This window comes from Amborella trichopoda, chromosome 8 (genome assembly GCF_054954075.1).
Source record: "Amborella trichopoda isolate Santa Cruz 75 chromosome 8, AtrichopodaSantaCruz75HAP2 v2.0, whole genome shotgun sequence".
Lineage (NCBI taxonomy): Eukaryota > Viridiplantae > Streptophyta > Magnoliopsida > Amborellales > Amborellaceae > Amborella > Amborella trichopoda.
Window position 1 is genome coordinate 28,558,003 of NC_142343.1, and position 27,471 is coordinate 28,585,473.

Genomic DNA, 27,471 nt, shown 5'->3' on the forward strand with positions numbered 1-27,471 from the left:
TAGGCGTACTGCCGTTGGTTGGCACGGTAGTAGTAAAGGTCTGTGGCATTCTTCATCTATCAGGCTTACTGCCGTTGGTTGGCACGATCGTAGTAAAGGTCTGATAGTACCCTTTGACCATCTTTTTTTAACATCGGGAACAGTTATTTTGCAGAGATTTATCTTCTTCGTTTCTTTAAGAATGATTATGGCTAATAATGGCTAACTTTTGTTTTGGTTCTTTTATGTTTTCTATTTCGTCATCGAGATTTATATTTTCTTCATCTTTCTTAAAATGCCATCTTCTTTTTATTTTATCCCACTTTCTCATATAAAAGTAATTTAAAATTTTTCTAGTAGAATTTCACTTAGAATTGAGATTTTCATGAGATTCTTGAATGCGCTTAAATTTTTTAAATGTCAATTCACCAAAATAGGCGGAAATGACCCATTTTGCTGCTAAAAAACGAATATATATTAAAATTTAAGAGAGAGAAACTATATCAAATTTTAGATAAAAAAAACATATTAAACTTTAGAGAGGGGAAATATAGCAGATTTTAGATAAAGTAAGTACATGAAATTTTGTAGAGAGAAAATACATGAATTTTTTTAGAGAGAGAACTATTTCAAATTTAAATTTTTAGAAAGAGCTTATAAAATTTTAGAGAAAGAAACTATCTCAATCTTAAGTTTTAGAGAGATAAAGTATCTTAAATTAGAGAGAGATAGAGAACCTACATTAAATTTTAGAGAGGAACTAAAAAAATTCAAGAGAAAAACATCTCAAAATTTTTAGAGAGAGAAACTATCTCAAATTTTAAGTTTTAAAGAGAGGGAGAGTACATAAAAATTTTAGAAATTAGAAACTATATCAAAATTTAGATAGAAAAACTACCTGAAAATTTTTAGAAACAGAAACTATCTCAAATTTTAAAAAAATATTTTAAAACTTTAGAGATATAAACTATGTCAAATTTTAGATAGCGAAAGTACTTGAAATTTTTTAGAGAGAGAAACCATTTCAAATTTTTTAGATAGAGAAACTATCTCAAATTTTAAGTTTTAGAGAGAGAAAGTATATTAAAATTAGAGAACGAAACTACTTGAAAATTTTAGAGAGAGAAACTAACTCAAGATTTAAGTTTTAGAGAGAAAAAGTGTCTTAAAATTTTAGAGAGTAGCTATATCAAATTTTAGAGTGAGAAAGTACCCAAAATTTCTTAGAGAGAGAAACTATCTCAAATTTTTTTAGAGAAAAAATATCTAAAATTTTAAGTTTTAGATAGAGAAAGTACCTTAAAATTTTAGATAGAGAAACTACCTGAAATTGTTTAGAGAGAGAAACTATCTCAAAAAATTTATAAAGAGAAACTATCTCAAATTTTAAGTTTTAGAAAAAGAAAGTATCTCAAAATTTTAGAGAGAGAAACTATATCAAAATTTAGAAGCTATCTAAATTTTGAAAGAGAAACTATTTCCAAAATTTGGGAAAGGTTTTTATACTTCCCTTACAACATAGAAGATCTATGCTTCTCCTACCATCCAGCCGTCCAATTTTGATCAAGAGAGCCACTCACCGTTTGATCTTAGATTTGACGTCTCAAAGTATTTTATTTTAATTTTTTTAAAAAAAATTATATGAATATGAAATTTGGTACGTGCCATCTTCTCATTGGGGTGCACCTATAAAAAGTATTAAAATAATTTTTCGATAAAATATAATAACCAAAATATCCCTTAAATTTTTCAGGGGTATTTTGATTATTTTATTTTATTGAAAATATTTTTCTCTAGTGCGAGTTTAATAGAGGATGGGACATCCAAAATTTGGTGTCAAAATAGTTTATAGAGAAAAAACTAAAAATAAAATAGTATAAAGACATGACATTGTGATTGGGGCAATATTAGCCCTCCATTCAGAATGGATAGTTGGATAAGGGGAAATATATAAGTTTTATGCTCTAGGAGAAGCATAGAAAGCTTACCCCAAAATTTTTAGAGAAACTATTTCAAATTTTAAATTTTTGAAAGAGAAAATGTATTAAAATTTTAGAAAAAAAACAAATTTTAGAGAAACTTTTTGAAAATTTTTAGAGAGAGATACTATCTCAAATTTTGAATTTTGGAGAGAGAAAGTATATCAAATTTTGTTACTAAACAATGGACATGAAAATGATTATAAAGAACCAATGAATTTTGTAATATATATCCAAATAAGAGAGTTGAGGAATCCATAACAAGAATCCATAGATTTTCTTGGATTTAAAAATAATCCAAAATTGCTAATTTCCTCCTATCCAAACTGGTCATAACAGTTTTCTCTCTCTTTGTTAAAAGGAATTATATTGTAACGAATTGAAATTGAGTTTTTGATTCCTACACTAGTTTCTCTCTCTAAAACTTTTATCTCTTTACTAAAAAGAAAGTTGTCTTGCATCACTTGTTTCTCTTTCTTTATTTAGATGGGTATCTGTTTCTCTTTCTTTATTTAGATGGGTATTTGTTTCTCTGTTTATTTGAGTTGAGATTTGCCTTAGAAGAGAAGCGTTTCAAGGGTTGATGGTCATTTACAAATATCTGTAGATGTGCTGGATAGATGGGTATCTGTTTCTCTTTCTTTATTTAGATGGGTATTTGTTTCTCTGTTTATTTGAGTTGAGATTTGCCTTAGAAGAGAAGCGTTTCAAGGGTTGATGGTCATTTACAAATATCTGTAGATGTGCTGGAGAGAGAGAGCTTCACTAGTTACTTTTTTGGTGTTATTCTAAAGAGAGAAACATGCACCAAGCTTGGTTATTGCGAGGGGGAACACCCATTTCTTGATATTGCATGGGAAACAAGAGAGAGAGATAGGATTTGCATTTTCAAGAAAAAAGATATTGCAGGCAATCGAAACAGTGAATTTGCATTTTCCTGGTTTCTACCAGATGCAATCCAAACAGCATACACCATATTTTAGGATATGCCAACTCTAGTAAATACCAATTCCAACATAAACTTTTCCACAGGGAACCAAAGAGGCCCTTAAAACATTTCTAACTTCCATGGTTTGTTTAAGATCACGATATGCTCCCACCACAATGGTCGTCGAGCATCACCTCTATGGTCAATCTTTTTCAGTAGCTTTATTTGGATTTCAGCCTTGGATACGATACCAGGTTCTTGGCTAAATACCCGTTTTAGGCAAGGGAAAGTTTTGATAACTATTTCCGAAAGGATTTTATGCTCTTGTTACTATGGTCATTTCGTTCCATAACCATTTAATCCAGCTTTCTACATAGCTTCTTCCAATCATTGCTTCAAAAACCAGGAGTACCAAAACAAAATAAATCTAAGCAAAACTACTTTAATGTATCTCAAGAGTACTAAGGGTGGCTAAGGCTTTTTATAGCAGTTGGACCGATCACAAGAACATTTACATAAATTTAACTTGAGATGGGCCTGAAAATGTACACCAGCGGGAGCCTCCTTCCATTTAATCATCCTTATTTCGAGACTGGAATCCGGAAGCTAAGCATTTGGGGAAAGACAAAATGGACAAGAATCTGCTAGCCTTGACATTCAGAGAGCCACACCTCAGTGAAGAATGTCTGAGATGCCATAAATGGCTGAATAGCATGAACTTCTGACAAGTGCTTCAACATGCAATTGAAAGGACCTATTGTAAACATGCATCTTATACAAAAATGCAAGGAGCGCAACATGGGATTCATTGGACTTGGCATCAAACAAATGGCATCAAACCAATGCATTTCAAAATTTATATCCCACTGAGTGGCAATTGGAATGCTTTCTTGCAAACTCGGACAAGGTTATGTACTGAGCAGTGCTGAGAAAGTAGTTGAACATCCACAGACACTACTGAGAATTAGTCGTGGGATTGTTTGTGTACTTCGTACAATCAAAGGGTCCAATATCTTGATTGTTTCGCCGCACCTGAAAATTTCAGAGATGAGATACAGACTTCTAAGGAACTATGAGGATACTAATTATTCAATACCTATATATACAAAAATTAGAGCACATACAGCCCAAGCACAAACCATAAGTACAAAAGTACATACTAAATTTATAAATGATAAAGAGAGATGTGAAGAATGAGTTACAGCAGCTAGCAGAACCTTCCATGGAGAATATTTTGTAGGTTTTTTTAATATTTTAAAGATTGTAGCGAGGATGTGTAATTTGTGGGCATAATGGCAGAATTGTTTCCCATTTGTCACACAGATAATGAGATTTCCAAGTTTGGTTGAGCAATGTCAATTCGTATCAGGAATTTCAAGAGTCAAATTTACATTTGGTAATATACATAAATGGCCATTAACATTTGATACAAGGATGTCACAATCATTATTATCCATTAGATGTGAAATTAGATAGCAGTTGTTTTATTGATTTGGCACAAAGTCCAAAATAAAATTTCGTGAATGTTGTGATACTCTTCAGTATATTAAATTTCGTGAATGTTGTGATAATCTTCAGTATATTAAATTTCGTATCCCATGGCTACAAATGATTGTGACCTTGCTAAAAGTAAATGGTCTCATGGTATATAATCCCTAAACATTTTATATATAGGACCTTTGAATCATTTTTTAACAAGGGCATAACTATCCCACAATAGTTTTCTTGAAGTGTATCACAATGTTGCATATGGTTCTTGTGTCTTAAATACCTCAGTAATCTCGTGTCACTCTGCAACTGTTCAAGGTACCTTAGTTGGTCGTATAGAAAGCAGAGAAAGAGTTATCTTCATTATGGCCATAAAAGAGTCACCTTACAGACTCTCTCTCTCTCTCTCTCTCTCTCTCTCTCTCACACACACACACACACACAAAAACAACGTCCCTGTACAGGGACTGTATGTAACAAGTTGATTTTTCCATTTGATAAATAGAATCCTACTCTCTCTCTCGTTTCCGCACTGTGACTTAAATCCACTACCCTCTATCTATTGTTTCCACACTTGACTTAAATACACTACCCTCTATCCACACTGGTTTAGACCAAATCTTCTTGAGTTCTCAGGAATTCAATTATGTTAAACTTGCTTTAACAAGTGCCATCTGAGATCAGTGAAATTCTGCAGGCAGTCTGCATGATCCACTCAACAATGTGTCACAAGCACATCCATTGCATGATAAGAACAGACAACTGAGGGCAAGCACAGATGAAGATTTTATATCAGGCTTTAGAATTCAACCTAAAATTTATCATATAGCAACCAGCAAACAGTTCCACTTGATTATAGTCAAATATAGTAACCTATTTGCACTATTGCTGGCTAGTGCCTAGAAAGCCCTGCCGCCCCACTTACGGAGCAATAGTGCCCTGCCTAGACCTAGATTGCACCCCTTGAGCTGCCACAGAGTCGATCTTAGCAGCCCCTAGCCTAGCGCCTAGTGCCACACCTTGTACACCACTTGCCTGAGTGCGGAAATTGTCATTGGGCAAGGGAGCAAAATTCTCCTTTTTCCCCTCTTAAACACAGCTCCCCATGCCTCCCCTGTGCTGCCCCAGCCCAACCACACCACCCCCCCCAACCACCAAATGCGTAAAAAAAAAAAAAAGGAAAAATGAGAAGAGAAACAAAAGAAAAAAAGTTTGTGCAAAACAAACCTCCCAAATTGGATATGTGAAATTCTTGTCAGATTGAAAATTTTAACAAGTTCAAGAAATCATCCCAAACCTCAATTTTTTTATTTGACAGATTGTGAACTGTTACGATAGGTTCTAAGACAAACTTTTGGGTGATCTAGAGCTTGATATATGATGCAGAAAACAAAGAAACTTTAGTTAAAATTTTGTGGATTAAGGTTTCCCTTTTTTTTCTTGTTTCTTTTTTTTTTTCTTAGGGGACGGAGGGGGGGGATTAAAACAAGGGTATTTTGGATATTTTGGGATTCCATTTATATTTGGGCATGCAGAAAATTAGGAGGGAAATGTTAAGAGTTAAAATTTAAAATTTGCTTGGGAAGAGTTATTGTCCATGGCTTGGGAAGGGGAAATAATTAGTTTAGGAAGAGGATGTGTGCATGGCTTGAGAAGGGATATTGTCCATTAATGCTCCTAGGAAAGTTAAAAGAACTTTGGCTTAGAAGCCGAGTCAACTCTATTAGAAGAGAAAGACTTTTACCTTGCTGGGATGGAACGTTTTTGCCCTAAACTTTAGAAATTAGGAACATGGTTCCCATTTTTGTGTGGCCCTTGGACCCTCATACAAGCCAATGAACCTAAGGTTGTTAGCTTCATCCCTCATTGTCTTGGAATCACCTTAGTTTCTACCCGATTATGAACTGTCTCTCTCTATTTTCTCGTTGTTTTATATCAAGTAGTATCAAAGCATGAATCCTCTTTTGGGTGTAGTGTTATGGCTAACAGAGAAGGAGATGGAGGCCATGGAGGAGGTACTGTGCCAAGGGCAGAATACGGAGTTGTTGACGAGGTTCAGTGAAATGGAACAATTGGTTGATCGCCTCGCCCACTTTGGATGAGAATTGGTTACAGAAGTGAGGAATAGAGTGAAGAAAGTACATATTCTTTTCACAACTAAACGAGGGAGAACCCCTCATTGCAAGATAGGTTCGTTTGCACCCTAGCCAGGTCAGATGAAGGTGTGAGAGATTGACATCCCTAAATTGTTGGGAAAATCTCAGCCCGGTGATTTCTTGGCTACCTAGACAATATGGAGCCTTTCTTCAAGGGAACATTGTTCCATGTGGGCTGGACCGCATTTCTACCATATGCGGTCCCAAGGTATAAAGCATCCATCTTAAAGATGGATGTAAATAGGTAGTCCATTTAAAAACAATTGAAACTAATAGTCCAAATTTTTTCTTCATAAAGTCATTATTTTAATTTCTTAAAATTTATTTATTTTTTTATATTCATGATCTCCATGTTAGAGATTACATGTCCTTAAAAATTGGGTCCGAAAATCCATCTCAAAAAAAGATTTTTAAGAGCTGAATTCATTTCTACATGGATTCATAGAAAGCGTGTCCTTCTTCAACTTGGAAGGACTTCTTGGAAAAAAGGAAAGTCAAATTCGACTCAAGGGGCACGCTCAAATATGGTGGCAGCAGGTACAGGCTGGTCAAGTACAAAAGGGAAAGAAGAGAGTTCGACTTGGAGGAAAATGAAGCCACGTCTTAAGGAGAAATTTGTATCCACTAGTTATGAGAGAATTGTACCAGCAATTCCATCATTTGCGGCAAAAGGAGAGCATGCAGGTATTTACGAATAAAAGTTTCCACCTTATGAGCTAGAACGAAATCAATGAAAGCGATGACCAACTCATCGCAGTGGATTGAAACCTCAGATAAATTACTTCTACACCAGATTTTTAGTCTCGAGGCTTATCAAATGGCCTTAAAGCTGAAACCAAATTGAAAAAAAGTTGCTCTACTGGCTGGAAATAGGGGTGGCAATGGACCCGGACCGACCAGGTACCAAATGACCGGACCCATCCCAGGTCTGGGTATGGGTCAAAAATTGGACCCAAGAAGTCGGGTCAGGCTTTGTTCAAGATTTAGACCCGAACAATATTCAGGTCCGGGTCTGGGTCCATGTAGACCCAACCCGAATAGTGTTAATTTAGATAATATTCAACATATAATATTTAAATAAGGATCCTGATATTATGAATCCCTCGACCCCGACTCATACTATTTTCATGCGGGCTCCCTTGACCATTATTTGTATCGATCTTGGATCCAAATTTGGAGGGATCCATGATCTACACTATGATGATCATGAATATAAAAAATAAAATACAATAAAATAGAAGTTTTTAAACATTTTTATTAGAATATTTTCCTTTCCATTGGATAGGAATCTTTAGTTGTGGATGTTCATCTTAAAGATGGACGTTTGTGATTGCACGGGCTAGTGAGTCCATTTACACACAAAACACTTTTTCTTTAAATAATATTTAAATAAATATAATACATATTTTTAGTAATAATATTTAAATAATACATGCATTATAATATTTAAATAATACATGTATATATTTAATACAATACTTAATTATATTTAAGTATATATATATTTTTTTAGGGTTGGGTCCAATTAGGTCAAGGTCCAGTCGGGTCTGGATTCAAGTCCGATAACTTTGGGTCCAGTCGGCTCTGGATCCCATAAATATTTTCAGGTCCAGATACAGGTCCAGTTGAACCCAGACCCGACCCATTGCCACCCCTAGCTGGAAATCAACCCCAGTTCAAAGGGGGCACGTGGCAAGGCAAAAGCCGCAAGAAATTGCATCCAGCTCATACACAAATGAGGCATCTAAGGGCAAAGTTCTAGTTACCAATATGCCCCTCCAAAACCAAGAACAGGCTGTGAAATGTTAAAAATGTGGCAAGATTGGCCACCGGTAGCAAGATTGCTAGAAACTGCAAGTTGGCATAGCATACATCTCCTAGATGGGGATGATGCGAATGAAGGAGATGTTGGCACCGGGCAAGTACTTAATGAGAAGCCGGTAAAGGATAATAAGCAAGATGTTGCTGAACTTGAGGCTGATGAGGGGAAGTCCTCATCATTAGACTCACTATCCCAAAGATGTTGAAAAATCCATGGCTCCAAGCCAACATCTTCCAGACTCCTACAATCCTTGGGAAGGGGAACACCATTTTCATTAACAGTGGCAGCTGCGGTAATATGGTGTCTCAAGAGGTTGTAGGCAAGTTGGAGTTGACATGCAAGAAGCATCCCCAACCCTACAAAATAGAATACTTTTGGAAAGTTAATGAGACTTTGGTAACTGCTCGTTGCTTAATTACTTTTTTCTATCAGTAAAAATTCTAAGAATTTAGTTTAAATGACGTCCTACCCGTGAATGCATGCCATATTCTTTTGGGTCATCCTTGGCAATATGATCGTGTAGTCATATACCATGGGTGCCATAATACACTCTTTTTGGAAAGATGGGGTGAAATTTGTTTTGAAACTGCTAATGGAGGAGAACCAACCTGAAACCAAGAGTGGGGGAGAAGTTGTCCTAATTTTAAACCTATTCGTTTTGAAGAAAGCAAAGAACGTAGTTTATGCTTTGGTAGCCAAAGAAGGGTCATGTCTTGATGAAATCCCCACAATAGCTAAGCCCCTAAGCCCCTAGTTGAAAAGTTTAAGGATGTGATGCCTGATGAATTACCCAATGAGTTGCCACCTATAAGAACTATTCAACATTACATCGATTTGGTTCTAGTTGCCATGCTCCCTAACTTTCCACATTATCAAATGCGCGCCAAGAAACACAAGGAGTTACATAGGCAAGTAATAGAGTATTGGAGAAAGAATTGATTTTTTTGGGGGGTAAGTCAGTGGGGGAGAAGGCCCCTACCCGATTTTTCATTAATAGATGTAAAACGATGAATAATTAACGTACAACCCTATAATAGGGCATTTGCACCAGATCATGTAGTAAAAGAGGAGAAAGAAAATCTGGTGGTTTACGGCACCACATAGTAGCACCAGGGCCAACAGATGCTCTCTTAGAGAGCACATAAGCAACCATATTTGCCTCTCGAAAAATATGTGCAATGGACCATTGCTGCATAGAAAGTCTGATACGGCAGTTATCTGCAATTGAAAAAGGGTAAGTCAATGGGGATTTGAGCCCCTATCCTTTTGGTGAGAATGGAGTCAAAGACCTCATCATAGGGCTCGACAGTACAACAGCCAAAGCCCAGGCTATTCTTAAGAACCCCCTTGTTAACCCCAAAGAAAGATGGCTCATAAAGAATGGGTGTGGACACTAGCAAACTTAATAAAATCACAATCAAATACCATTTGCATATCCGATCAAGGCCTTTCCAAAATTGATTTAAAAAGTGTGTATCACCAGATTCTTGTATGGCCCAGAGATGAGTGGAAGACTGCGTTTAAAATGCAAGAGGGCTTATAGGAGAGGCTGGTCACGCCCTTTGGGCTCTCTAGAGCTCTATGAGCGCATTCTTGAGAGTTATAAACAAACTGATCTGCCTGTTCATTAGTAAGTTTGTTGTAGTGCATTTTGATGAAATCCTCATTTACGGTCCAGACACTTAAGATCATTACAGCAGGTGTTGAAAGTCTTTCAAAAAGATAAGTTATTTGTAAACCTAAAAAAAAGTTCATTTTTTACTAGTGACCTAGTATTTTTGGGTTTTTGTGATGTCTTGCAAAAGGGTCAAGGTGGATCCTACCAAGGTTCAAACCATTGTGGACTGGCCGTCACCCAAAACAGTAATTGAGGTGAGAAGATTTCATGGTTTAGCAACAGTTTACAGAAGGTTTATCCAAAATTTCAGCAGCATAATAGCAACCATAACTGATTGTATGAAAATATGGGTGTTTGAATGGGCTTTGGTTGCTAAAACAGCTTTAAATTGGTGAAAGAAAGAACGATGAGTGTTCTTTTCCTCTCACTTCAAACTTTGAAAAGGTCTTCCAAGTGGAGTGCGACGCCTCAAACGTGGGATTTGGAGGTGTCTCAGGTCAAAAGGGCAGATCCGTTCCTTCTTTAGTGAGAAATTGAATGGGGCAAAGATTAATTACTCTACTTAAGATATGAAGTTCTATGCAGTAGTGCAAACCTTGAGACATTCGAGGCACTCCCGCTTTCAATTGGAATTTATCTTGCTCTCAAACAATGAAGCTTTGAACTATCTAAGTGCTCAATAGAAATTCAATCGAAGGCATGCCAAGTGGTTTCTTACTTATACGAGTTAACCTTTGTAATCTCGGCCGCCAAAACAAGGTGGTTGATGCCCTCAGCCATAGGTGTCACCTCCTTGGTAGATTTGCCATCTCGGTGGTGGGTTTAACTACCGACCTCTAACTTATGCTACTGACCTGTACTTCTCTAAAATACTTGAGCAACTTGTGCAAGGGGAAGGCGAAACATGCGTTGTTCTTGTTTTACAAGATAGTTTTCCCTTCAAAGAAAGCCGGCTTCGCATTCCCGAGGGGTCACTTCGCATCCAAATCACAGGTGAGATGCATGGTGACAATCTTAGTGGTCACATTGGAAGAGCTAAGCCCACAGCCCTTGTGGAAGAGAAGTACTTTTGCCCCAAACTAAAAAGAGATGCAGCCAGTTCACGAAGTGCAATCGAGCGCACCAGTTGGCGAAAGGAGGGCTCAAGACATTGGCCTTTACACTCACCTACCCATTCCCAATTGACCATGGACAGATTTATGGACTTCATGTTGGGGCTTCCCCCCAACTCAAGAGGGTGCCAATCTATCTTTGTCGTGGCAGATTGGTTCTCGAAAATGACCCACTTCTTTCCTTATCGAAACACTTTAGACGTGACTCTAGTGGCTGATCTTTTATCTAAGGAGGTGGTCCAACTTCATTGTATCCCAAAAGCCATCACCTGTGATTGAGACACAAGATTTGCGAGTCATTTTTGGCGAACCTTGTAGAAAAAGTTGGGAGTTGGGTACTAAACTACAATCTATGGTGCCTACCACCCCAAACTGATGACGAGACCAAAGTCATCAATCGAAGCCTTGGAGACTTGTTGTGGAACCTTGTCGGGCACAAGTCTTCTTAATGGGATCGAGTTTTACCTCAAGTAGAATTTGCCTATAGCAGTTCTCTTAATTGTTCCACCAATAACGCTCCATTTGAGGTGGTATATGGATTGGCACAAAGCAAGGTGCTTGACCTTGTCCTTTTGCCTGAGGGAGTGTTGAGCTAGTGACTTTGAGGAAACTTTGGCTGACCACATTCAAGAACTTCATCGTCAAATTTGGGAAAGATTACAAAAGTGCTACGACAAATACAAAGCCGATGCCGACTTGCAGCAAATGGAAAAGCCCTTTGAAGTAGGAAACTTGGTAATGGTGTACCTCAACCATAAGCACTACCTGGGAGGCACTTAACCATAAACTTAAATAGAAGACGATTGGCCCTTGTCAAGTATTTCAAAAGATGGAACAGAATACCTACAAGATCGACCTTCCCAAACGATATGAAATTTCTTCTATTTTTCAATATCTCCGACCTATAAGAGTATCGTGGGGAGGATGTTGTGAATGGTGATGCTACATGGGAAGCACATCTACCGAATCGAAAGCAAGAAGTGCTACATGATAAGGGTTTTGGACATGACCTGGGCCATAGACCGTCCAACCCTATGTCTGTTAACCACAATACATTCCCCATGAAGTACACAAATCACTATAAATAATTTTATTTACAAACTCTCTAGGCTTTAAAGGCCAGAAAACCCCAACACACACTACATAGACCTCATCCATGAGACTAATTGCGAAATGCAAAGGATAAGGGCGACACTCAATAAAGCTAAGGCCGTGACAATGTTCATCTACAACCGCACCCTTATCATTAGTGATTAGTCTGCTGCAGAAGTTCACTGAGAAGAGGAATCTAGTGAGCCATAGGATCACGAGATTTGCCACCTCTTTCCTAAGTCTACAAAGTGGGCCAAGCATGTCAAAGGGAAGAAGGCACATGATATAGTTTTGTCTACGAATTTTTGGGGTAAAGTACTTACAATATTTCCATTATTGATCAAAGTTTTGCGCTTGATGAATAGTAACGTGAAGCCCATTAGGCATTTATATATGAAGCATTAGATGGAGTTAAGAGAGAGATGGTTTAAGGCATTGGGCAATGATAAAAGCAACTATTCCCCAATATAGGAGATATAAACATGGGATAGCCATTACATACAGCTAGGTACTATGTGAACCGATATTTTTTTTTTTTTTAATGTTGACTTGCATTTTGAGAGAAAGGATACAACTAAGGTGTGTTTTAATGAGTATCTTCTGGGGCTTTTTTCTAGTAAGGATATCCAAGATAAGCTATCTTCTGAAAGGTTGATTCTTATATAAATGTGCATTAAAATCATTTAGAAAGGACATGATGGTGACACAAAAGACAAAATCAATCTCGATAGTGTATCCAATTTGTAATTTTCCTTTAAAGTTTCAGCTTCCACAACACATAATTTCATATGATGTTAGAGACATTGACTCCTAGTGATTGTATACAAATTGCAGGTCAATAGTAGAACCAACATGGGAATAGTGTTCCACGCTTACAAAGGATAGTCATCTGGATATTGTGCACAATATGTAGCTCATCTAGTTGTAAGCGCAGGTAGAGACCATTTGAGATAGTGCCCTAACAACTTGCAGATTAGTCTAGCATTAATAAGTTAATATATTATTAATTACCGATTTATAGTTATGAGTTATGACTTGTGAACTTATGACAGTTGATTCTATCAATATGTACAAGTTAAACAAGTATATAATATAACATCATACATTCATCTAGCACATGTTTTATTTATAGGCTTATATTGACTTATAATCTAGTACAACTTCTAGCTCATGGATTTTCCCATAGATGCATACAAAGAAAAAACAGGCTTGAGCAAAAGAGACGATGATTTAGCCCTCGTCAAGTATAATAAGAGGCTAAAAAATTGTTTCAATGAATGGGTGTTGATGGATTCTATTGTATCCAAAGACAGAGATGATGCTAGTGAGTGATTGGTTGAAGAATATGGGAGTGAAGATGTCTTCCAATCTGAATGTTTGACTACATAATGTGGTTGACGAGGGTTCAAACAAGCTTCCAATCCTAGAAGGAGCACTAGATTGATGACGACCACTACTATTGGCTCACAAAGAATGGAGATTGAGCAGGTGGAGAAGGAAGCCGCTTTGGAAGAAACTGAGGAGGGTCATTATGTTGAAGAGGGTCATGATACCGATAATCGTGGCGTGGACTCAGATATAAGTGCGACAAACAAAGCCAATGATTACAAAGAAGAGAAAGATTGGACTAAAACTCATTCTTCTTAAATTTCTTTTCTATCATTTTAGTTTTATGACTTTCACTAAATTGTGGTTGGATTTTATATTGAGTGTGGATGTGGAGTCCCTAAAATATGGATCTGTACTACAGATATGTTATATCTGTTAATCTTTTACATAACTACACTTTGTGGTTGTTAGTTAACTTCCTTAATAGATGCGTTATTAAGTGAATATTGATTTATCACAATTGTAAAATGTCAAATGTGATTCAAATTATATTCAATGCTTTCCATTTATTTCAGCATTCAGGTGCATATATTTGCATATATACTTGGTTAGAATACATATAAATGCATAAATATTCAAAAATGATATGCGTGTATGGGCATGTGTGCTTTCGGAGCTCACGCATATGCATATAAGTGTACCTAGGGCATCTCGAGACCTGGCCAGCCCCCTAGGTTCCTAGGCATGCCGTCTGGGCACCACCCAACAATTTTACAACATTGCTTATTAGAATCAATTGCATTTCTCAATCTATAAATGGCATATCCATACATCAGTTTCGGGAATAAGCAAAGCAAACTGTAAATATTTTCAAACCACAAGAAAGGTAATGGATTCAGCCAATCAAATGCCTACAGAAAACAGCCAAGATTGGTTTGATTAAAGACATGTCAACGTAGTAAAGAACTGCTCAAAGAGTCTAAAAATCTGAAGAATTCACTTACTTTGTTACTTCCATTGATATTAATTTAACGAAAAAGTTTAGATAAGGTTGAAACTCGTAGAATTAAGATTCACCTCAAAAATCCATTGGGAAAAGGTTATCTTGATGTTGGAAAACCATCTAATTGATCATCTCGACATTGAGATGTATAGATATGGAAAAAAAAAGATTTCAAGTCCCAATAATAGTACATCTTGCAATATATTATCTGAAACATCCATTTTCAATATTTTTATATGTTCATAGGTCTGCTTGGTTCCAACCATTTTTGTAGTTTAAAATTTTATAGTTGGAGATGAAAATAAATTCTCGGGCCATCCTAAAAATTTTCAACACCAAATTTGCATCTTATCACAAAGTTTGGAGATGCGCTTTACTTTAATTTTTTAAGATTGCAAACTTCACCCTTTAAAACATTAGTTCAATATCTTAATTTCCTTACCCTATACTCATGAAATGCTTGGAATTTGTAGAGATTAACAAATCATTTACTATTATGCGTGCTTCTTTTGGTGAAGTGTAAGATCAAACCCACAGCCTAACATGCAAGACTAAGCTTCAAAGTACGGGTTACATATTGTCTCAAAAAATGCAGAAAACTAGCACCTCAATAAGACAAAAGAAAAAGACTATAAATTGACAGAAAAGAAAAGAGCCATACTGGAGACCAGGGACCAGGCTTTGGAGGAGCTTTGTCTGTAGGTGAGTTTTGAACTGGACCTGTCTTGACCTTGAGAATATCCTGAGAAAAACCACATTGAGTAAGCACATAGTAAAAGACTATTAATTGATTAAACAGAACTCCAATTTGGAGCACAATGCAAGTCATAACGAAATCATCTAACCTCGCCCGCAGCCTCAAGCGCAGATACCCATTCATCCGAAAATGGTACAGGAACAGATTGGCTATTTATAGCGGCATCCCTGTTTGACGCAAGACTACCTGCAAGCTTCTTCTTGCTACCAACAAATAGAAAGGTCTGATCAATGCTTATCTGTGCAGCTTTAAAATTCTCAAGAAAATGAGAAACCAAACCAATGATAAGAAACTAATTTAGAAGAAAAAACAGTTACTTCTGGAACTTACAAAGCTGGCAAAGCCCCTTTATTTCTTGCAGGATTCTTTTCATTCTTTATCTTAGCCTGCACATGACCATCTGAAAGCTCACAGTTATCTGACACATTGCACGGAATCTCTTGTGTATCTCCCATAATGGCTAGCATGACTTCTGTTTCTGTATAAATGTTAAGTGCAGATCCCTTATCTATAGTAGCAATTATTTCTCCATTCACCATCCTCTGAACTGATGATCCCAGCTCTTCATGATGAAGATGAAGTGATTCTGAGCTGTTAGCAATCGGAGGATGACCAATTTGCTCGGAACTCTGGTTCAAAATTAACTTCTCTCCAGCAGTAGTAGCTTGGCAGCTCTCCTCAATATCCTTTTTAGCATGTGAATTGCAATTCGAATCAGTACTTTCAACTGCATGCTCACTTTCAGGAATCGTAAGAGAATCCCGATCAAGAAGTGCAGCAACTTCCTCACATCGATTGTTAACCAGGCTATCTGTTTTAACATCAATTCCACGTAATTTATTTGGAGTACTCAATGGTTGATATGCAGAATGTAAAATTCCCATTTCCATGGAACTTCCAGTTGTCGAATCAATAACATCAATACTAAGAGAACCACTATCCTGTGCCCCATCTTCAACAAGAGTTTTTGGGTTTCTTATGCTGTTCCCCTGATCACATAACATTGCGGATTGCTTATCAAGAGCTCCAGACTGTTCTTCCTCTCCCGCTTGATCTGCAAGATCGCCAATAATGGAGTTTGTGCAATTGTCAAGCAACTCTCTCCAATGATCTGATTGGCTGCATGACAAATTCTCTGAATTAGAAGACGTCCTCATCTGCACCTTCGGTAACTTATTCTTTTCCAAGCTTGATTTCATGTTTTCAGTTAAAGGAACTGAAGAATCCAAAGTGCTTGCAGTTCCAGTCCTACAAGATGCAGTGGAGTTACTCTGGATTGTGCTCACTCTCTTCTCATATGGGACATGTAACGATCTCAAAATATTTGCAATACTTGGTTGTCTGATAGAAGGAATACGAGCCTCTACAACATCATTCACCACATTGCTACTCTTAGATGGAACACATTGCAAACCAGAAACTTTTGCCTGCAAGGTGAATTAAGTAATGGGGTAAAGAAGTCTATCAAAATTAAAAATCAAATGAGAGGAAATCGAAGCAAATATGGTCAGAAATATACCGGATCAAAATATCCTAAAGTTGGTGAGGGCATCCTCAATCCTGATGGTTTTAGATTTTGCTGAGAAGACTGAATAGAATTACTTGGGAGTGAAGCTGGAGAGCCATGACAACCAGCTGCTCTGATTGAACTGTGTGTAGATATCTGATTTGCGCTCCTTAAAATCACCTCAGAATGAATGGTGCTATTGGCAAGTTCTGGTTTCTGTGAATTTGTTGCCAAATGAGAGCCAATTGGAAAAGCAACCTGTCCATCATCAGTAGAATTGCAATTACTTCAAAAGGAGAAGTAATAACATTAGAATCTGAGGCTAATGACCGCAGAAAACATATCACTCACTCCACCTACTTGTTCTGGTACTGTATTCTGTCCAGATGATCTCTTAGATAAACCCGCCCCTGGAATGTTTGGAATAGGATGCTTCTTTCTTTCTGTTGAGACTTTTGTTTTGTTGCAGATGGAGCTTTCAGTAGGAACTAGTGGAGAAACATTTGCCACCGAAACTGGCATGGTAGAACCATTGAGTCGAATCTTCGAATTTTCTTTGGAGATCATTCGACCTATCTTCTTCCCATTTTTAACTACTAAAATTTAAGAATTAGTAGTAGATAGAGAAACAGGGAGTCCCCCAGTACTCCTATGGATTCCCAAAAAAGAATCATGAACAATAGCATAGATACCTGATGAGGCATTCTGAGGGGCGGATTTCAGGCGCTTTGTAGTCCGAGAAGTATTTATAGACGTTGTTGGTGGAAATGATGAATCTCCCCTGGCAGCTGTGGCTTTTGAAATATTTGACTTTGAATATGCAGTCTTGGCTTCACCAAGCTTTTTTGGTGTACACTTGGGTTAAGATTTGTTGCCTAAACAATAACATCAAATTTAAGACTTAAACTAACAACACCACATAAAAAGGATATGAAGTTGAAGGCGGTGGTTTTGGGCAAATTCCACCTTGACTCCCACTCTTATTGCTTCTGGCCGACAATGTTTTGAGCTGAATGGAGAATATGACAACTCACAAATAAGAAAAAAGACCTCCAAGATTGAAGTCCTTGACAGAGTTCTTCATGAATTAAAATAAGAAAAATATGGCAAACATCATGACAAAAAAAATCATTGTAAAGGCAACTGAAATGAAAAGTATTCTGTAAACTAAAACTAACCAAAGAACTTGCGGAATCCAGAGTTGAACATTCTGACTTTGTAGATGAATCACCTTGTCCTTTATCTCCTTTGTGAGTTGTAGAAGATCGAGGTCCTCTGAATAATTTCTCTTCAATAGAGTGTAGATCAGGTCCATCACTAATTAAACTGGCACCAGTTGCTTGTGGGTCCTCTTTCATCACCCCAGACAACAAGGTCTTGCATGACTTTCTGAAAGACCCATTTACAATGGATAATTCTAATGGATCAAGAACACCTAGGCAAGGGTGAAAATGTTGGATCAATGCAAACTCCCTTAGATAAAAATTAAATCAATGAGATCACGTCCAACCACTATTAATATTTTTTTTCCCCAAAATATAAGAGTCATGTAGTACCTTCATCAGTGAGAAAAGCCCTATGCCATGCTAAGCTTTTCCTCAGATTGTATCCTCCACCCTTCTTTCTTTTTCTTGTTTGCAGTGGCTCTTCAGAAGTAATTGGTGGATCTACATTGTTCTGTGAATTAGTTTCAAGATTCTCCTTGCTTTCAACACCCACAATGGTTTCAATAGTTTCTATAATTTCAACAATGCTGAGGTGATTAACTTATCTTGCAAGGAAGAATTTTAAGAATTTGGTGCTAAAAATATTCCTGTCTGATTATAACAATATATATGCTAGAACAGGAATATGGAGATGCAATAAAATTGAGAAATACAATAAATACGGAATGGTGCACAGGGACAGAAATGAACAATTCATAGGCTGAGTACCAAGGCAGTAAAAAAAATTAATTCAGCCACGTGAACAAAGTCGGGTCAAGCAACTCATTAAGTATCATGCATAAATAATGGCCAAACACATTCTTTTGAAATACTTTCAGAAGTAAAGCTCTGGATCTCAATGCCTTGGCCATGTCCATTGCTGCCTTTAAAGATCCTAAGTCATAGATAGCATTCATCAGTTTGAAGCCATGCTATTTAGACCAAACATATATAAAGTTCAAATTCTTAAGAAGGATTTGATAATTGAAAATACTGGAAAACAGAAATATGGAATCCTGCCACCCAGGAACCAGTTTCATGCATTAGTAAATGACTAGTCAAAGTCAACTCGGACTAGGTGCGAGTAGCTCAGTCTTGGCAGGCCAGGTTACTTAAGGCTGCAATGATCTTTAGTGCATATCGGACCAGCCGGGTCGAACCAGAACCAGTCCAGACCATAGTTACCGGGATCTCTTTGTCGACCCTATGATTCCAGTTCGAAAAACCCGATTCGGCGATTCCATTAACGAATCTTCATCGAAACCATTTCTCGGAACCATGGAATCTCGATTCCTTAATTTAGGAATCTCATTTCAATACATCTTTAGAATCTTGAACCCATTATTTGTGGAAAGTCTTTCCCAAATACATCGCATTGCGACTCCAGCAATGATTGAATCTTGAGTCCAAGTTGAATGATATATGATTCCACATGTAATATTCTCGTTTCATTAGGATTTTGACTCTAGAATCTATAACGTATAGTACAACGGTCCATAAGAGTAGGGAAGTGCGATTCAATATGGAATCTTGCTTCCATATTTTTTAGAAATACATAATCCTATTTTGTCAATTTAATAATGAAGTTAAAATTACAATTTAGAAATACATATCTTTTGTATATAATTTTCCTAGAATATTATTTGACCCTAAGATCAATAGTCAACACAATCACTTTAAAATTTGCTCTACAAATCGAATAAGAGACATTTGATATAGGTTCTAAAGTTGATGAGGCTCAAGATGTGTATGGTGCTTCCTATTCCATAAAATTGAAATCTCGATTCCTAGTAAGGGTCAAAGCATTCATTCTACACTAATGTAATTCTCGATTTCAAACAGGCATGGATCTCAGATACATATACATCAAAAACTTGATTCCAAAGATGTTGGAATCACAATTCTAAACTGCAACATATCTGTTCCACATGTCAAAATTTTGATTCCATAGAAGTCGGAATCTCGATTCCACATATCAATGAATCTTGATTCCTTGAATGTCGATTCTAGGGGATGAGAATCTTGATTCCAAGGAGGTCAAAATCTCAATTCCAAATGTGGATAAATCTCGAATCTATTTTGGTCGAGAAGCGATTCCAAGAAATTAGGAATCTCGTTCCCCACGTTTCTTGTTGTACGAACATTGATTCCTAAACAGGAATCTTCTAGGTGGTCATGATTAAGCGATTCCGATTCCTGAACCGATCCGGGTTCCTAGGCGTTTTCAACAATTATGGACCAAACACTATCAGGTCCAGTCCCCTTGGACTTGCAAGTCCATCAAAACAAGAGTGAACAAGTGGACCAGCCAGTCCAATGTTTGAACTGGCCAGTCTACTTGTCTAGCACTAAACTAGCGAATCAAGATGGGAGGCACAAAATTATGAAAATAAGCCCCTTTTTGTTTTCCTGAATTTTTTAGATATTTTAGTAGTTTTTGGTCTTTTGTGGGTAAATAGTTTCTTGTCCTTTTAAGTTAGTTAAGGGGGCATTTTAGCCATTTTTGTATATCTTAGATCCTAAAACATGTAATTTACATAGAGAATGGTTGTTGGCAATTTTCTCTCTCTCTCTCTCTCTCTCTCTCTCTCTCTCTCTCTCACTCACACACACACATAGAGAATGGTTGTTGGCAACTCTCTCTCTCTCTCTCTCTCTCTCTCTCTCTCTCTCTCTCTCTCTCTCTCTCGATGGGTTATTTTTTTTTCTAATAATTTTTCTGCTTTCCTAATTTTTCTATTTTTTACATAAGTTTCCGTATTTTTCCTTTTTTCTCTTTTTTTTTTGTTGTTTTTTTCTTTTTTCCATTTTTTAAATTTTTATTAATTTGACTGGTCCAAGTGGTGAACCAATTTGGACAAGCCAATCCAACCAGACCGGTGCTCTCACTGATAGGTGGACCAACCAGTTTGGACAAGCCAATCCAACCAGATCTAACCCGAGACCCAAGGGTTAGACCCGATCCGGGATCTAGGTATGTGTCAAAAAATTAGACCCGACAGGTTGGGTCTGGGTCCAAATCTTGGACCCGAACACAATTTGGGTCTGGGTCCGGATCCGGGGTTTGGGTCTGGGTACTACTCCGGGTTCGGGTTCTGGATCGGGTTCGGGTCTGGGTCCAGGTCCGGGTCTAGGTCCGGTCAGGGTTCGGAAATATTTTTTGGGTCCCAATAGATGAAATATATTTAAATATAGTTAAATACATAGGATATTTAATTTTTGAGTCAGATATAGGTCCGACCGGACCCAACCCATTGCCACCCCTACTCACCGATGCAGTCTAAACCAATGTTCGCAAAATCGAATCTGAATGGGTAACAGGACATGGGGCTGGGAGCGATTTGAAACGGAACCGGACTAACCGGTCAAGTAGATTTTTTTTTTTTTTTGAAAAAAAAAAGGGTCAAAAACCCCCAAAAAGATAAAAAAAAAAAAAAAAAATTGAAAAAACTTAGATTAAGTATATAATATCTTATTACATACATTTATCTTACAAAAAAAAAATGGAAACAACTTTTTATAAATTAATATTTGAATAATATGGTCATGTACATGATCTCAAACAGGTCACATAAATATTTTTGTTTCCTAGATTAGGATATTCTTTGAAGATATTTTTGTCAAGTAACAACTTCTTCCAAGAATTAACATGTTCATCCCAAACTTTACATGAAAAACTTTCTAGTTTCTTTTGTACAAAAATCGCAAACATTAGAAATGAAAATTTATGCACTTTTTTACAAATAACAAAAGTAGCTTGATGCTATTAAATCAAATAAAAACGCCAACTAATAAAGAACAGTAGAACAAATAATTTTATCAAGAAATAAGTTTATTTCGCAAAATAGAAAAACACTTCCCATATTTATCATAAAACATAATTTTATTAAAAAACCATAATTTTATCAAAAAAATAATTTTGTTAAGCAAAATAGAAAAACACTTCCCATATTCATCAAAAAACATAATGTTTTATTAAAAGACATTATTTTATTAGAAAGAGAATTTAGTAAGCCATATAGAAAATGCCTTCCCATATTGATCAAAAAACATAATTTTATTAAGCAAAATGACTTTTTTTTTAGAAAAATCAATTTCTCAAAATGTGAGGGATGATTTGAAATTAAGATCACCTTTGTGAAACTCTCTCTCTCTCTCTCTCTCTCTCTCTCTCTCTCTCTCTCTCTCTCTCTCTCTCTCTGTGGAATCGGGCCAGATCGGGATCGGCCAAAGATCGATTCTGAGTTAGTTAGCCAATTTTAAAAAAATCGGCTGATCTTTTAAAGACTCTTTCCATAACATTCCAAAAACCTTGATAGAAAATGAAAAATAAATAAATAAAAAGGAAAAAGAGAAGAACCAAGCAAACGATGGTGTAGTGTTTCATTGAACAGAAGGCAACCAAAATTTTTGCATGCACTAAAAAAGACAAAATGTCCTATTTCCATCATTACAAATATAACTATATCATGCACTTAAGAAAACATAATTAAAAAAAAATCAAGCAAAGGATCGAGCGACATTATCATGCACTTATCAAAAAGAAAAATCAATTTTATCAAAAAAATAATTTCATCAAAAAGAATAATTTTATTAAGCAAAATAGAAAAACATTTCCCATATTCATCAAAAAACATATTTTTTTTATAAAATCATAATTCTATTAAAAATAATTTTTTTAAGAAAAATAGAAAAACACTTCCCATATTCATCAAAATACATAATTTTATTAAACAAATTTTAGAAAAATCGATTTCTCAAAAACCGCTAAAATCGAGCAACATTTCGAGCAAGAAACGATTCTCAATGTTTGGATAATCGAACAAATAAACATACATGCACTGTAAAGGCTTCGATCATCTTTCAAACGCACCAAATCTCAATAAAACATATTTGGTATTTTTAATTTAATAGAAAAAATGACGGAAATCTCAGATCTATGAAATTTTCATGATATGGTGCAACAAAAAAATTCATATAAAAACATTTAATCAATCATAAATAGACAAACCTATTTTATTTGAGAGATCAAGCCTTAATGATCAAAATACACAACTCAATTTGATAAAAAACGATCAATAAATTGATCAAATATCTGTATTTTTGGATCGAACACAGGTTCTTTGAGCAGCAGCATTTCGGACAAAAATCAACCCATAATATTTGGTTTTTTTAACAAATTGAAACACGAATCTGATAAATACTTAGATTATCTATAAAACCCACCAAATTTCTTCAAGAACCATTAGGTATTGAATAAATTATTGAAAGAATGGCAGAAACTTTCAAAAACCTAAAAATCCCGCCATTTCAATCCAAGAAAATCTTTTTTTTTCGATGTTTCAATCCAAATTTCTTGTTTTATATATTCTAGATAGTGACTCACGGCAATAAATCATGAAAAAGACATAAAAAAGGCACGAAAACGAATAAAAAAAAGTGAAAATTTGGATTCAAGAATTCCTGCTACAAATAACGGCCACGATTTCAAAAAAACGGCCATAACGGGTACATTACCGTTATTTCGTAAAAGCGCCTATTATATCATCTAACCAGTCCGGTTAGTGTAAAACCAGCTGGTTCTACTAAAAAATGGCCGGTTCGACCTCTAACCAGTTGATTTTCGGCCTGAAAATTTTTGGGGGTGTACCTTAGGTTACTTGTAACAGAAAACCGGCCCTAACCGGAGTCGGAACCCTGACGGTTCCGATCTAACCAGCCGGTTTTGTGAACTATGGTCTAAACAACATTGCCAATGGGTACCTTATACAGTACTCAGGTGAGTACTGTACAAATCCACCCAAGTGTTGTACAAAATCAGGCTGACTAGCCCTAGTTTGTGCAATACTCAAGCGAGTCACTACAATAATCACCCGTGTACTGCTGAATTTTCATAATAAAAGTGAGGGTTCATTTCTTCCTAGTTTTTGAGCCCTAAAGTCCCACATTTCACTGAAATACCCCTTGTTAGATATTTTCTTGATCTACGCGTTAAAATCATCGGATTCAAAAGAACATATATGATTTCGAATATTCTTAAGATCTAAGATTTAAGGCAAGGGCTTGCCCATCTTCAAAAATTTGCAATATCTTTAAAAAGTTGGGCCAATCCTTGAAGAGCTTCGACTATTTAAAGGTTCCAACCCGAGGCTTTTTCTTCCAATAGAACATAAAAATTCTGAAATTCTGAAGGATTTAAAATTCAAATTTACTCTTCATCCAAATTTTCAAGAGCTCATATCTCCTAGGCTCAAATTCGAACCCAAAATTGGTTGGGGGATATTGATTTGAGAAGCACAAGGAAGATTTCACATGTATTTCAGGCATCGGTTCCCCAGAGCACGAAGAATGAGGATCAACCTCAAAATTTTGGACATGTTTCATTTTTTCAATGTAAGAAAATTGATTTAGTTTGGACTAATTAAATTATAAATAATATTTTTTTTATTTCATATATTTGACATATACTCTATTTATTTTATTTCATATATACTTTTTAGATTTTATCATTTTTTAAAAAAACTGTATTTTTATATTTTCCTTTTTTTCAGATTTTTCACAAGTCAATAAGACTATTTTTTCCTATTCCATGTTTCCTATACATTTTCTGGTCTACTATGAGGGGCTTTTATTTATTTTTTTCTATTTTTGCCTGTCATCCACAATTTTTAGTAATTTTTTTCATGTTTTTTGCTCGTCTTTTGTCCCGGGCAGGACTTGGGTGAGTCGACTCAACTCGCCCAAGTCACTCTGCTCAGCTAGGGGCCAAGTACCTTGCCCGAGCCATTAAAAAAGAAGAGGTTTCACCCCTTCTCAATAAATAGTGAAAACCAAAGAACACAGGTTAAGGATCCACCCTAAAACGAAAGAGGCAATGTCCAAATGTGACCTAAGTAACAGTGTTTCCAAATTCTGCCATGCACATCTTCTTCTTTTCTCTTCTTTCCTTCATGTTAGTTTAAATGCTAATCATGAATGGCATTGCATCAAGTACATTAAGTTTAAATCACATTCAAATGCAAAACAGTAGACTCAGGCTCATGACTTTTAAAAATATCTGGCAAACAGAGAAATCATGAATTACAACCTTAGAAAAAGAGAGCAAAAACACGATGATAAAGAAGTGAGGATTCAAAGCTTACCCCACTGAAAAATAAGCAAAATATTAAACAGAAACTTACTCTCATAACAGAAACCCTCACACAAAGGAGATTCTAGAATAAAGGAAAGAATTAGATATTGAATGTTTTAAGCAGAGATGCTGCAACAAGGTTCTTCTCACAGTTTGTTATACATGAACACAAAAAACATCAAACTAAAGTAATGAATCCAAAGAAAGGTGACTGCCCATAAAGTCTTTCAGCATGGAAACATAGGTACAGAAATACAAAGCTACAAGGTAAACCTAAAAGCATGTGGCACACTGAAAGATACAGAGCTAATATGCTCTAGTGGACATATTAAGAAAAAACAAAAGATCATAGCTCCATACACAGAAATCAGGTCAGATCCATGTCATACAACAAGAAAACCAACTCATAAATGTAACTACCTAATCCAATGTACGAAAGCTCGACTCAGACTCACTCAAGTTACTTAGACTCAGCATGCTGCTGAGTCTAAAACCAACACTATTGGAACCAGCAGAGCCAGGCCATTTCCCATGATTTTAAACTTCTTTAGGACACGACCGAGTCTGTGACAGACCGACCAAATCAAGTTGCCTGACACAAGTTTGGGACCCTAGTGAGTCCCAACCCGAGTTCCTTGCTCTAAAACACTAATCTAATCAATCCTTAAAGTCATAAAATGCTTCCAATATTATCGATTATCTCAGACTAGCCCACTAGCTTGCTGAGGTGGGGATTCAGTAGAACACACATACACACACACGCATGCACACACGCACGCATGCACACACACACACACACACACACAAGCTGGAGCTTACAAAAGGTGATTAGCATTTCAATTGTTCTTCAAAGTAAGGAACCTTCTCTCAACAAAATCATCGTATCTACGATGTAACTCCATTAAGTGACTCCACATATTAACATCTCAACCAGAAAAAAATATGTCACAATCAATAATGCTCATCAGAATTTCACAAAAAACGAATCGTCTCTCCAAGTGCATCGTATCTAGGATAGCCACTCGGAATAAAACAACCATTAATAGAAAAAGTACTATCAAGGCAACACACCAAAGATAATGACAAAAAACTATTATTAAGATAGCTTAGCTGCTGCAAGAAACATTACACATAACCATTTAGGGTTGACTTGTGGCATCTATGGAGCAAGGGAGCAAGCATCTATTCAGATTTTATAAGAAGCATCAATTGATTTAGGCAGCCAGGTAAAACCATTAAAGTCCCACAAAGGTAAAACCATTAAAGTCTCACAAGAGAGAGGCCTCACGAAATCCAAAACTGGGATACAGGAGGAAGAAACATCTTGAGAAATTGGAGAATTGGACAAAGTAGAGCAGTCAGGAACATAGTTGTTGGAAACGCCTGGGAACCCGAAACATTTTAGGAATCGGAATCGCGGAATCACGGTCTCCTAGAAGATTCCTATTTTAGGAATCGTCATCCGTACAATGGGAATCGAGGGGAACGAGATTCCTAAATTCCTAGAATAGCATCTCAACCAAAATAGATTCGCAATTAATCCAAATCTGGATTCGAGATTCCAGCCCCCTTGGAATCGACATTCCCACCCCTTGGAATCGACATTCAAGAAGTCATGATTCATTGATATGTGGAATCGAGATTCCGACATCCATGGAATCAAGTTTTTCACATATGTAGAACCAGTGCTTCAAAAAGCGCTAGGCAACACCCAGGCGGCCATGGGGGTCCAGGCCGCCCAGCGCTTAGGTGGGGGCCCAGAACCTGAGCGGCCCAGTTGAAAAAAAAAAAACAAACTGATGAGTGATGACTGATGTTGATTAATCCATAAGAATTTTGATAATCCATAAGACCATAATCCCAATTTAAAAAATGAAAGAAGTCGAGAAGCAGTGTTCGCAAAATCGAACCAGAACGGTTAACCGGACATGGGCCAGGAAGCGGTTTAACCGGCCTAACCGGTAAATTGGCCGATTCAACCGCTCTAACTAGGCAAAGTCCTCAGCGGTCAAAAAAATGTTGAAAAAACATAAAAAAAGATACAAAAAAAATCCACTAAAATATAAAAAGCATATAAAGAATGATTAACACAAAAAACATTCAAATAAAGTTAAAAATTAATGAAAAAAATGGATTTCAACCCATTTTATATTTTTCAAGTGCTATTTTTAAAGTTTTTTAAAAACGATGGGAAAATATAAGCGTGAGTATTAATGAATGAAACAATTTTTAATCTTTACCATAATGTAAAGAATATTTAAAAATGCATTACAAATCAAATTCCTTATTTTTGAGAATTTATATAAATTTTATTTTATTTTATTTTTTTAAATACTAGTTGATCACCTAACCGCCCAAAACCGG

At 36.3% G+C, this 27,471-nt stretch overlaps 1 protein-coding gene across 2 annotated transcripts in view; it reads right to left on the reverse strand.

Annotated features, from left to right (window-relative positions):
* Positions 1–3,176: 3,176 nt before the first annotated feature.
* Positions 3,177–27,471, reverse strand: part of LOC105420560 (uncharacterized) — a 31,585-nt gene continuing 7,290 nt past the window's right edge. Inside the window, exons 2-11 of one of the 2 annotated variants that reach the window (XM_088874880.1) lie at positions 18,327–18,437; positions 17,949–18,205; positions 17,737–17,779; positions 17,463–17,645; positions 17,131–17,363; positions 16,783–17,028; positions 15,594–16,690; positions 15,352–15,466; positions 15,168–15,248; positions 3,177–3,918 (exon numbers count right to left, since the gene is read on the reverse strand). In XM_088874880.1, coding sequence (XP_088731006.1) covers positions 3,841–3,918; positions 15,168–15,248; positions 15,352–15,466; positions 15,594–16,690; positions 16,783–17,028; positions 17,131–17,337 — 1,824 coding nt within the window. In that variant the 5' untranslated portion in view covers positions 17,338–17,363; positions 17,463–17,645; positions 17,737–17,779; positions 17,949–18,205; positions 18,327–18,437 and the 3' untranslated portion in view covers positions 3,177–3,840. Of the gene's footprint in view, positions 3,919–15,167; positions 15,249–15,351; positions 15,467–15,593; positions 16,691–16,782; positions 17,029–17,130; positions 17,367–17,462; positions 17,646–17,736; positions 17,780–17,948; positions 18,206–18,326; positions 18,438–27,471 lie in introns of those variants that run through there. The other variant, XM_011624623.3, reaches the window with a different exon arrangement.